The sequence below is a fragment of the Narcine bancroftii genome, chromosome 1, assembly GCF_036971445.1.
Source record: "Narcine bancroftii isolate sNarBan1 chromosome 1, sNarBan1.hap1, whole genome shotgun sequence".
NCBI classification, from domain to species: Eukaryota; Metazoa; Chordata; class Chondrichthyes; order Torpediniformes; family Narcinidae; genus Narcine; species Narcine bancroftii.
In genome coordinates this window covers 389,597,053-389,609,819 of record NC_091469.1, presented here as the reverse complement: position 1 = coordinate 389,609,819, position 12,767 = coordinate 389,597,053, and the positions used below count along the sequence as shown (strand labels likewise).

Here is a 12,767-nt window from a genome sequence, read left to right as displayed (position 1 = left end):
TGTAGGAGTTGGAACTCAGCCTTTGGTGAGGAGTGGCTGAGGTGGAGGTAAAAGAGTTGAGAAAAGATAAGGACAGATATTTCTCACTCTTTCCTCAGTGGGAATGGCAGCCAGGGTTGGGACATGCACCTCGAAGAATCTGGATAGTCAGGGAAGCCAACAGAATCCCTGATGATTTAATCTGCGAGAAATGCATGCAACTCTTTACAGGCCATATAAGGGAATTGGAGCTGGAGTTGGATGAACTCGGGATCATTCATGAAGGGGGGGGGGGGGGGGGAGTGGAATGATAAGACAGGTGTAACAGGGACATAATCACACTTCGGAGGCAGGAGGAAGGTAGCTGGGTGAGAGTCAGCAGAGGGAAAGGGAATAGGCAAGCAGTGCAGGGTACCCCCTTGGCCATTATCCTCAGCAACAAGTATACCCTTTGGATACTGCTGAAGGGGATGGCCTATCTGGACCAGGCAGCAGCCAAACCAACAGCACCTGTTGAACCTCAGAAGACCAAAGTCAAGTAGAGCGATAGTCATAGGGGTCTCAATAGTCAGGGGAACAGAAAGGAGTTCTGCGGCTGCAGAAGAGACTCCAGGATAGTGTGTTACCTCCCGGGTGCTCCGGTCCAGAGCAGGTTCAGAATATTCTTCAGGGGGAGGGTAAGCTGTCAGTGGTTGTGGTACATATTGGTTCTGTTACAGAATGTTAATAAAATTATGATAAACTATATCTTAAAAGGGTAAGATTGTGATGTTTAGTTACTAGGTCACATTTCACAAACAAATATCTCATTTGCCATGCAAGAGCAGACTTAATGTCTGCAGTTGGCTTTGCAGAAACAATGAGGAGTGCTTGTGAGTGCTTCACAAGTAGGTGTTATTCCAGCATGTTTGAACCATGCCTAGGCTCAAGAATGGAGAAATCTTTTGCTGCTTGACTGGTGCCAGAGTTTTAAAATTTCTGGTTAAAGTTTGTTGTCCTAGGAGAGGCCGTGTGGTTTTGCAAACAGAGAGAAAACATCCATTTTTTGAGAGGGAGAGGGAGAGGATTCTGCAGCAGTTTGTGAAGACTGCAAGATGGTAGACCTGCTACAATAACCCATTTTTTAGACAGGTTTTGAGTTCTGAGTTCAGCCTATTCTAAATCTCTGTAGTCAATTGCAGAGGTTGTGGCTGGTTATAGTGTTTCTCTTGAAATAGGGGAAAAAATAACTCTTTGTGGTAACCTGGAAGAAGAGGTTATCTTTTGGAAAAACCCAAGAGAGGGCAAGTTTCTTCAGTAAGACACTTCCATTGCTGATTGAAGGAAATCAGTTTGTGTGTCCAATGAACAACAGATATCTCTGAGACCAACAAAAACCTTCCTGAGCGGTAACAATTTAAGTTAAAGCACCAGAGCTTGGTGAATATAGTAAATGTATAATTCTGTTCACAGTATGGAAGATTTCCTGATACCAGTGAACTTGGATCAGTGAAAATTGAATGATTGGACAGTGAAAAAGAACTTTCCTGAAGACACAAACATTACATACACGTGGCGCTTAGAATTAAAAGGGGGTTGTAAGGTTAAGTTAATAGTAATAGGTTAAGTATTGATATTATTATGTATTAACAAAGAAGTTTTGTTTAAGTGGCCATTAAATTTCTATTGCTGGTGGTTTTTGAATCCGTTAGGCTCGTAACAATACCAATGACGGAGCCAGGAATGGGATAGAGATCCTGCAAAGTAAGTTTAGTCAGTTAGGAAAGAGGCTGAAGAGGTGGCCATCCAAGGTGGTAATCTCTGGATTACTCCTGGTGCTGTGAGCCGGGGAAGGTCAGAACAGGAAGATAAAGCAGACAAAGTGTGGCTGAAGAGATGGTGCAAGGGGAAAGGTTTTAAGTTTATGGATCACTGAAGCCTTTTCTGGGGAAGAGGTGATCTGTACAAGTGTGATGGGTTGCACCGGAACTCAAGAGGAACCAAAATCCTGGCAGGGAAGTTTGCTAATACCATTGGGGAGGGGTTAAGCTAGATTCAGAGGGGGGTGGGAGCTAAGTGAAAGACAGAGGAAAAGACATTTAGCACACAAATAGGGACAGCTGGTTGGGAGTTTATGTGGAAGGACAGGCAGATAGGGCAAAACTGCAGCCAGTGGGATGAGTTGTAATACAACAGGGTCACAGAGTCAAAAGTTACAAATGAAGGGCGAAAGGTTTTGTATTTAAATGCACACAGTACAAGGAATAAAGTAGATGACCTTGTAGTACAGCTACACATTGGCAGATATGATGTGGTCATCATGGAGTTGTGCTAAAAGATAGGGAGCTTAATGTCCAAGGATACACAGTATATAGAAAGATAGGCAGATAAGCAGAGGGGGGTGGCGTGGCTCTGTTGGTAAGGAACAACAATAAATCATTAGAAAGAGGTGACATAGGATCAGAAGATATAGTGTTATTGAGGGTTGAGTTAAGAAAAAGTAAGGGTTAAAAAACATTCTTGGCAGTTATATGCAGACTTCCAAACAGTAGCCATGATATGGACAACAAATTAAAATAGCAAATAGAAAGGGTGTGTCAGAAGAGTAAAGTTATGGGGAATTTTAACATAAAAGCAGATTTGGAAAACTAGGTAAGGACTGGGTCTCAAGAGAAAGAATTTGTAGAAAGCCTACAAGATGGATTTTTCAAGCAGTGTTTTAATTATCCCACTCAGGGATCAGCTGTACTGGATTGGTTGTTGTGTGATGCACTAGAAGTGATTAGATAGCTTAGAGTAAAGGAAACATGGGGCAGTGATGACAATATGACTGAGTTCAATTTGACATTTAACAAGGAGAGAGTACTTCAAGACGACATAACTTTAAGATTGAAGGCCTTCTATTAGAACAGAGATTTCTTCTGGGCATGGCAAATCTGTGGAATTTGCTGCCACAGGACATTATGCACGACATCATTTGGTGTATTTAAGGCGAATATTGATAGGTACTTCACTGGCTAGGACATCAAAGGTTATGGGGGGGGGGGGTGCGAAATCAGGCAGTGGGGCTGTGAAGGAAAATGGATCAGCTCATGATTAAATAGCAGGGCAGACTCAATGGTCCTGAATAGTCAATTTCTGCTTCAATGTCTTGTGGTCTTCTAGTCTTATAACTAAAAATCTATCATAATATGACTGAAGGGACAAGTCTACATTACAATTTCTTGACAGCTGAAGAAAGACAAAAATGCAATTAACGGTAGATGCTAATAAATATGAATACTTGTTACCTGTGATAACTTTTAAAATAATTCATACTTTGTTTCCTGATAGATTCCTGCAATACTTCTGATTTACTGCCACAAAATTCTTCACCAACTTGCATCAATCTTGTTTGCAAACAAAGAATAAGTTTAAAATTAATTTCATAAATGCAAATGTGTTGAATTAAATTAAATATGGTGTTAGCTTTAAAGGTAGTTTCAATACCTGCTTATAATATCCAGTACAAAAATAAAATCATCATACTTGAAGTTGGATAAATCTGTTCCAAGCAAATATATTTTTGCTTTTAACTGAACATCCTATAAAATAAGAATTTAACTGTCAATAATATAAACGTTTTAAAATTTATGTTCATAATTTCAGAGTTTAAAAATCACAATTGCACATCTGAATTACTTGTCACTGCTCTTGTAAGACAAAAATTAAGCTTGGTTATGAGAATTTCTTGATCTACGTCTTAGGAAAATTGTCCTGAATTACATCAGCAACGTGATCATTGCAAGAGATTCTACTTGAGGATAATTTACCATTTTCATTACAATCAGGGAATCTATGCAGCTTGTAATAGAATACACATTCAGACAATTATTAAAAATTTCTACTTTCAGTTAACAAAAATTAATTTACAGAAGGATGGTCAAGAAGTCACCTGCACAAATTCATTTAAAATTATTTAATTTTAATGTCATTAATTTTTAATTTTGATTTAATTTAATTTAGAATCACAGCACATTAACAGTGGCACTGCTGCAAGAGAGCAGAGACAAAGCACTATTCCAAAGGGTTCAACCCCCTGTCCTAATGGCAGTGGTTCCATACAGGCTTTAAATGGCCTGTTAAGAAACGTAGCGTTTGTGAGTAAAATCCTGAAACCATGAGGTCTGTACCCAAGATGGCAGCGCCCGTGCTCGACGGCAGCAATGAGGGGTTGCAGACCTGCGCAGGGCACCAGAAATGGGGAGAAATACTTCCACCTCCCCATTTAAGAGAAGCATGGAGACAACCCTATAGCTTGGAGACCATGGCAGCAGACCAGCGATGCGCTCAGCAGCTGAAGGACCAACACAGGAAAGGTGACCCTGACGGCAGACCAATAAGAGGCTCACCAGTTGAAGAACTCACACAGGCAACAGACAACTGCAGGCTACTGCAGATTGGCTCATGAGATCCACGTACTAAAGCCAGGATCGGAGAGAGTGCAGAGGGCAAGAAGGGCTCCCAGAGGGGCTCGATTGCTGAAGGCTGATCATGATGGAGATTTAGATCTCTAGCTCGGGTTGCCAATGAATCAAATAGGACTCTGTGCAGCTGCAGAGGCAGCGGGAGTATGGAAGGCAAATCCATGGTAACTGTGAAGGAACTCACTTTTGCAACTCTTTCTCTTATTGTTAGGGGCATCGGGCAATTCTCTTGACAATATTTTGTTTGCCTTATGCAAACAAAAAAGTTAAAGAATATCATGTTACATTTTACATGTATTATTACATGAGAATAAAAGGAATCTTGAACAGCCCCTTCCAGTCCAGGCATCCGTAGAATCTAATTGCACCAATGTGATCAATTAATCTACTAACCTCAAACGTCTTTGGAATGTGGGAGGAAACCAGAGCACCCGGAAGAAACCCACACAGATATAGAGAGTAAGTACAAACTCCATACAGGCAGCGCCGGGTTTGACCCTGGGTTGGTGGCAATATGAGCAATAACAGTCATGTGATGCCCTTATTAGTAACTCTAGATAATCTGGGCTCAATTGTACATCCCTGCAATAATGACAAGACACTGAAATGCCTGTCCTATCAACTTATGATGCTACAACCTGTACCTCCATGGTTACCACAAATAATGGTAAATCGGTGTTGGATTCTGGAGATGGACCTTGAAAAATGGTTAACACATCCAAGAAAGTTACACAAGTTACCCACTCATGACTTGGGGAGGTAGTGATGAAAAAATGATCTTGCAAGGCAGTCCCTCAGACGAAGAATAGCTTGCTCCCATTTCACTTTTAAAGTTCAGAGGTGACTGATGAAGTCTAAGCATGACCCACAGACTATACTTGATATGGCAGATGGGTTGGGTAATAGTGAAAGCCTGGAACAGCAAGTTTTAATTACAAAGAGAATGGATAAGTTGAGATTATCCGCAGTGCTGCATAGAAGTAAGGGTGACCTTTATGATATACATAAAATCACAAGTATTAAACAGTATATGGTCACAGAATCTTTCCAAAGATATGGGAGTCTAAAACCAGAAGACAAGTTTAAGAAACGATAATAAATATTTACCTTCTTAAACCTGCGTCTTCTAGATCGGAGGGTAAAAGTTTTCCCATACAGACTGTGGTGGGTATATGGAAAGTGTAGAAAAGATGGCAAAGGCAGCTTCAATCACACCATTTAAAAAGCATTTGGACAGGTACATGGAGAGGAAAGGAAAAGAGTAATATGGGCCAATTGCAGGAATAGGAGATGAGTGAGGATAAGCATCTCTATCAGCATGGACAATATGGGCCAAAGGACCTGATTCCTTGCTGTACTTCCTGTACTACCATATGAATTGATGATCAAGTAACATCTTCAAGATAACTAAATTTAGAACTGGCACTTTTAATGTGAATTCATTTATACACCAAGAACTGTGGATGAAAATACATCTTTCACCTAATTCATAAATAATAATAGTTACAGTCATTGCCTTAAATTTAATCACATATCTCAATCAAAAGGAATTGGAGGAAGTAAAATTACAATGTTTTTTGGAGTCTTCAGATTGTTTAGAAAAATAATGAATTTAAAATGAACTTTAGGCTTTCATTGAAGGTACCTCAAGCCCTATTGAAGCTTTTTCATACTTTGAGTAGGTCCATTTTTTAATGCAAAAGTTCTATTTGAAAGTTAATTTTAATCGCAACATTAGTTAGGCACAAGTTGCATGCATTTTAAATAAGGGTGATAAAGTAATTTGCACATCATTTAAAAAATGCAGTAACTTAGAATCTCAAATGAGGCAGTGTTCTTTTATAAACTGCAATATTTCTTGATAACCCAAGCTATAAGCATTTAAGAGATAGTTAAAGAAAACTATTACAAAAGAGGTACACACCTGCCAAATGCGCGAAAGACCATGTTCTAATTTCTTTTTTACATAGCTTCGATTAAAGTTAGGATCATCTGTTGTAAGCTCACAATGGCCATCTAAATTTTAAAAAATCATTTTTGTGAGTTTTTTTTGAAAATGTTTACCCATTGCATCGAGCTTAATTTCCCATTTATTTCAAGCACATTGTGCTATTGTCATCAACATATTCAATCAGTGATTTTCTCAGTTTAATGCAAATGCATCTGTGTTTGCAACTCCAGAAAATCTCCTGCATTTATGCAATTTTCATCAGGTTGTGGACATAGCCATTATACTTTTTCACACCAAAATTTCCAATTAGTCATTTAGGAAGGAGAATAATGGAAACAGATGGTACAAGCTTAATGGATTATAATTCACAGGTCATCCATTTATGAAAATACTTACAAGATAATGAAGATATATCAGTACTAGAGATAATGGAGAAAAAAAACTAGTTAGTTGTGAATTTCTTACTCACTACTGCATGTACAGTATGGAGCTCCAGTCGATAGTTCCATCTCCAGACCGTTGAGTTGAAGTTAAATAATACTATCCTGTGTCACAAGTTCATGAAAAAAAACCAGTCCACTTGATTTCATTTGCCCAATCATCTTCTTGCTGATCTAAGCTTTTGAACTCCAACTGCCTGAGTCACCTGACTCCAATTGCTAGGTGCAGCCTTCAGATAAAATCCCTGAAATCTGTTACAATAGCCCCTTCCAAGATCACAAAAGCACTAAGTGTCATTGTAAGAGATTAATAATGACGAAAATGTATTAGAATGTATAATATCAAGAGTTCATTCAGGTATTGAAATATTGTGCATAACGAGCTGGCCAGTGTACTTTTCTCCTAAACCTTGTTGTTTTTCCAGGTGGAGGTGTTGCAGCTGGAAATGTGTTATCCTCATCAGAAGTAGTAGTAGTGTTTCTCCTTACTGGCACAAACAGTTCATTCCTGGTCGTCAATGTAGCTAAAAACTCATCCTCTAAGTGAGCAACTTTAAGACAGTCAATCCTAACAGACTATCTTGCCTTGTATAGTGAGAACAAAATACTTTGGAGACGTGCGTATCACCTTATATGGTGCAGTATATGGTATCTCGAGGGGTTGATGCACTGCATCACATCTGATGAATACATATGAACACAAATGGAGCTCAGCTTGTACATGTGATACACTTTGTGTTTGTCTCTTGGCAGGAGTGATATTTGTCATGTACTGATGTAGTTAATAAACATAATTGGTTGTGTCTAGTATTAATGTAGGTTGATCAGGTGCAACCATCTGTCCAGGTATTGTTAGTGTAGTCCGATACACTAGTTCAGCCAATGTGCAACTTAGTTCTTTTACCTTTGAACAGATGCCCAGTAGTACAAATGGTAAGTACTCATACTGGTTTGGGTTCTGTTGGGCTTGAGTTGACAATGAAGGCATTTGATGATACCATTAGCTGCAGGATGGTATTCAACCAAGTAGATTGCGTGTTCAACCAAGTAGATTGGTCAGTTGGGATTCAAACAGTCATCCCCATCTGCCATGATTGTAGACGGAGCACCGTAACGTGTTACCCAGTGGCAGACCAAAACTCTGGCTACTGTCTCGGCCATCATATTATGACTAGGTATAGCATCAGCCCTAAAACTGTGTATACAGGTGAAAAGATAACTGTACCCATTCAATGGAGGGAGAGGATCTACCAGATCAATGTGTATTGCCAAATCCTGCTGATCTGTGCTTTTCAAATCCAACTGTCTGAGTCAACTGACTCCAATTGCCAAGAGAAGACTTTAGATAAAATCTCTGGTGAAGTCTGCTACCATAGCAAACTAATCTTGTATGTTGTTCTTTCCACAGAATTTGTTAGATTGTAAAGATGACAAATTGTATGGAATGGTGAAAGGTTTCAGTAGATTGCATTGATAACTCAATTTTCTTCCAAAAAGTAATACAGTGGAAGACATCTGCAGTGCATATGTAACTAGCTATGTTTTTTGGGGAAAAAACCTTATAAAGATAAAGCTAACAAGCTTCAATGTTAGTGGATCAGGGTAAAATTATTGCTCTCTACATTTTAATCACTGATGTATTGCTTTCAGATAGAAAAGGTTGAATAGGTTTGGACTTTATTCCCTGGAGCATCAGAGAATGAGTAGATATTTGTCAGACATATACAAAATTACGAGGGTTGTAGATAGAGTAAATGCAAGCAGGCATTGTCCACTGATGTTGATTTATACAAGAACTAGAGGACATGGGTTAAGGGTGAAAGGTGAAATGTTTAAGCAAAACATTAGGGAGAAATTCTTTACTCAGGATGGCAAGAGTGTGAAATATGGTTTGATTTCAATATACAAGAGAAATTTGGATAGTTACTTTGATGGAGGGTATGGAAAGTCTATATTCTGGGTTTAAGCCGATGGGACATGGCATAAAAAATAGTTTGACATACACTAGATGGATTGAAGGGCCCTTTTCTGAGCTGTGGTGTTCTATGGAATGAATCTAATGAAAAGCATTCCATGGTTCATGATATATTGTAGTGGTATGCTGGACTTGTTTAAAAAAATATTGGGATCTACAGTGACCATATCTCCAGGATTTGTTTGCTAATTGAACTTCACTTCAGCATTGACAGGTATGAATCTGAGATTTAGAGGGTTAAGAGCCTGAAAAATGTTGGAAAGAAAGTGTTTTTGAACCTTCAGTGCTGGTCTTCAGGATTCTATTCCTTCCACCCAAAGGCAGCAGTGAGAAGAGGTTGTGACCACAGTGTTGATAGTCCTTTATAAGGCAGCAACTTACATACATCTTCACTGTATGAGAGATCAATGTGTGCTATGGATTTAGTTATGTTTGCTACCTTCTGCAGCCATCTCTGTTCCTGGGAACTTAAATTACCAAATTGCCACAGTGCAGTTGTAAAAGTTTGATAGAGTATTCGATGACATGCCAAATCTCCTCAAAATGTTTAGGAAGAAGAGGAGTCGATGTGCCTTCTTCATGGTTTCCCTGGTGTACTGTCTATAGGAAATGTTTTCTGATGTCTGTATTCCCAGAAAAACAAAGGTACTGTCCTTCTCCAACTTTGTCCAATCAACGTGGACAGATGAGTGATTCCTCCACCTCCCCTTCCTAAAATCAACAATAAGCTCTTTGATATTGAGAGCAAGCTTGGTGTTTTGACATCACCCAAAAGATTCTCGATCACTATCCTGTATTAGGGACACATAATTTTCAGTTATTCAACCAATAATTGTGGCATCATCAGTAAATTTATCGATTGCATTGGAGCCAAACATGGCTAAACAGTCATGAGTATAAAGGGAATAGAACAGGGAATGAAACATATAGTCATGAGGTGCCCATGTTGATGGACAGGGAGGATGAGGTGATATCACTGATCTGCTCTGATTGGGGGCTATCAAAGATCCAGTTGTCGAGGGATGGACAATGTCAGATCCCTTGGTTTGATCATAATTTTGCTGGTATGAAGCTGCTGAATGCCAAGCTGCAATCTTGTGGCCCAGGTGATCTAACGCAGAGCAGAGAGCCAGCTAAATGTACCTGCTGAAAATGTCCACAAAAACTCCACCAGTTGGTTAATACAGATTTTAAGGATCTGACCAGGTAACCACCTGGGCCAGATGTTTTAAAGATTCATTCTTGCTGCTGCCATCAGGAAAGAGGTTTTGGTGCCAAAAGACGTGTAATACCAGGTTCAGAAACAGTTTCTAACCCTCTACCATCAGATTCCTAAACAAGACTCGATCAGAGACTCAGTTAAAGACACTTACTTTGCACATTATATATTAGTGATTTTTTTTTTTGCTGTATTGCAGTTTGTTTACATTTCTCCCTTTTGTAAGTATTTTTTTCTTGAGTATAGTTTACAGTTACCGATAAAGTAGAAATTCTGCCTGGAATACAGGAAAAATAATCTTGGCCAATAAATTTGAATTTAATTTGATTTGAAGGTTCTTTTCATACCATCCTCGCAGAGTTGTCAGGGGAAGGTGTGTGATTGTTTTCTCTTTCAAAGTGAGGTCATCCAAAAAAGATCTTTCAGTGAATGATACGAACGTTTCACCTTCTAGGAAGTGATGGTGCACAGCTGTCTTGTGTCAGTCTGAGATTTGAGGTTGGTCTGCAATTGCCCCCTTCTTAATAGCCTTCCAGACGTTGTACCAATTTATCTGTATGTTTCTCAATCTCCTGATCTGAATACTACAGTTCTGGTCTTCAACAATTTGCAATCTCTTAGTTCATCCATTGCTTTTGGTGAGGATACACCTGGATAGTCTTAGTAAGAACACAATTGTTTCTGCATTATCTGATACAGTCAATAGCAACTATGACACATTCATTCAGATCCACTGTCACAAAACTGCTCTTCTACCTCCACATACAATCTGTGTACAGTCTTCATTACCAGTGCAGTGCTCTTCAGTTTCTGCCTGTATGCAGGATGGAGAAGAACAGCCAGGTGATCTGACTTTAAAAAAGTTGTGTAGGCATCCTTGAGGGTGGTGTGGCAGTGGTCGAGTGTTTGATTCTCTGGGGTTGCAAAAGACATAGTGGTAGTAGGTTGGGAGTACCTCTTTAACCTGGTCTTGTTGAAGGCCCTAGCAAAGCTGTCAGGCTATGCCGAGAGATATTAGTTGATCACAGTGTGCAGATCCTCCACATTTATTTCCTCTCCTCCCCATCCTATTTTTGTGCACTTTCTTCTCTCCTATATTCTTCTGCCCACATTTCTCCCAAATTCTTCCACCTTTTCGGGTACATCTGATGCCATTTGTTCTTCCCTGACAGCTCTTCACCAATTCCTCTCATAATATCACTCCCGTCACTTTTTCTTCTGATAAGATTTCGGCAGCGGCAGCTTTTGTTGCTATCTATCACTTTGCTTCAACCCTGCATGAAACTGACCCTTTTTCCTTTTGCCTCCCTTTCCCATCGTCTGCCTGTGTCCACCATTCTTCACCCTTGCCTTATATCATCAATCCCCACCATCACCTGCCCAAGCCCTCCCACCCTGTCCACATTTACTAGCTATCTCTCCTCTGCACACTCAATCTTGATAAAGGTTCCAGGCTGAAATGCCAAAGCTTTTTTTCCTCCCACAGATGCTGCTCGACCGACTGAGTTCCTCCTCTCAGTTACTTAAGAATTTCTGCTCTTCCCAACAAACAATATAGCTATTATTAACCCTTGATTATGCTCTACCTGTTTCTCTATTCACTTAAAAGCCACAGATGTATGGGGTTGGTAATTAAAAAATAAATGGAATTATAAATATTTCTTTAAATGGTTAAATGCTTTGAACCATAGAACATATTTTCTTTATATTACTGCAAAAATTTCTTAGCTATTCATTACAACTATTTAAGCATTAGTGTTGATAGCAATTTTGAAAATTGGACAAACCTCCACCATTCAGCCAAATGATATAACAATTTCATTTCATCATTTACCATTTAAAAACCAGTATATCAGGTGACTGAAGAAAGGCAATAATCAATACTTGTCATTTTATTGCCTACCTACCTGGAGCTGGGGCAGACTCTTCACTATCATGTGCCTCATGCCACGACATGGTCCGATAGTAACTCAGCATGACTTCCCACAGGGCTTTGCAAAGATCGGAGAGACATGGAATATAGCTGTCTGGAGTAATATGCTGGTGGAAAATAATATTATGAGACATCTTTTAGAACAGACACATATGGAGATGAGGTTTATCTTGTGGCCTAATATTTGGCTATTCCTTTGATAAAAGGAATTCTATGAAACCATCAAAATACAAATTTATCTTTCTGACAAAACAAGCCATATTGAAAAATAATCAGGCGTTCAAGTATCAGAGATTAAAAATTTAAGATTGACCTCTTGGGTACTGTGATGATGGTGGCTGCCTTGAACCCTTTGGGAACCATGGACTGTTACAGTAAGGTGCTGAAGATGTCGGTGAAGACCTCCATCAATTAGTCTGCACAGTCCTTCAGTACCCAACCAGGTATATTGTCTGGTCCCACCTCCTTGTGTGAATTCACCTTTGATAGGTTTCTCCTCACCTCAGCTGCAGGTATGCAGGGGGCCCGTCATCAGGGGAACACGGATCTTTCTTCAGCGTCATCCCGTTCTCATCAAACCATGCATAGAAGACGTTCAGTCCATCAGGAAGGGAGGCGACATTGTCCTTAATTCACAAGGTTAACTTGCAATTTGTTATAGTCTTGATCCCTTTCCACATGTGCCTCGTGTCGCTGGTGTAGCACAGCTGTCTGTGGATCTTCTGTGCTTACCTCCACTTTGACTTCCGGATTCCATGGGAGAGTTCAGCCCTAGCTAATCTTAGTGCCATCCTATCCCCTGAACTGAAGGCTGCATCACATATT

The 12,767-nt window shown here is 39.6% G+C and overlaps 1 protein-coding gene across 8 annotated transcripts in view; it reads right to left on the bottom strand.

Moving 5' to 3' along the window:
• The window catches only part of vps50 (VPS50 EARP/GARPII complex subunit), a 171,667-nt gene that overhangs the window by 94,921 nt on the left and 63,979 nt on the right, over window positions 1-12,767 (bottom strand). For all 8 annotated transcript variants that reach the window (XR_011349904.1, XR_011349905.1, XM_069913647.1 and 5 more), the window contains exons 13-16: window positions 11,917-12,049; window positions 6,349-6,440; window positions 3,448-3,542; window positions 3,249-3,347 (exon numbers count right to left, since the gene is read on the bottom strand). Coding sequence is in view for 6 of the 8 variants with exons in the window: in XM_069913647.1 (XP_069769748.1) it covers window positions 3,249-3,347; window positions 3,448-3,542; window positions 6,349-6,440; window positions 11,917-12,049 (419 nt within the window). In the remaining 2 variants the exon portion in view is untranslated. The remainder of the gene's footprint in view (window positions 1-3,248; window positions 3,348-3,447; window positions 3,543-6,348; window positions 6,441-11,916; window positions 12,050-12,767) is intronic.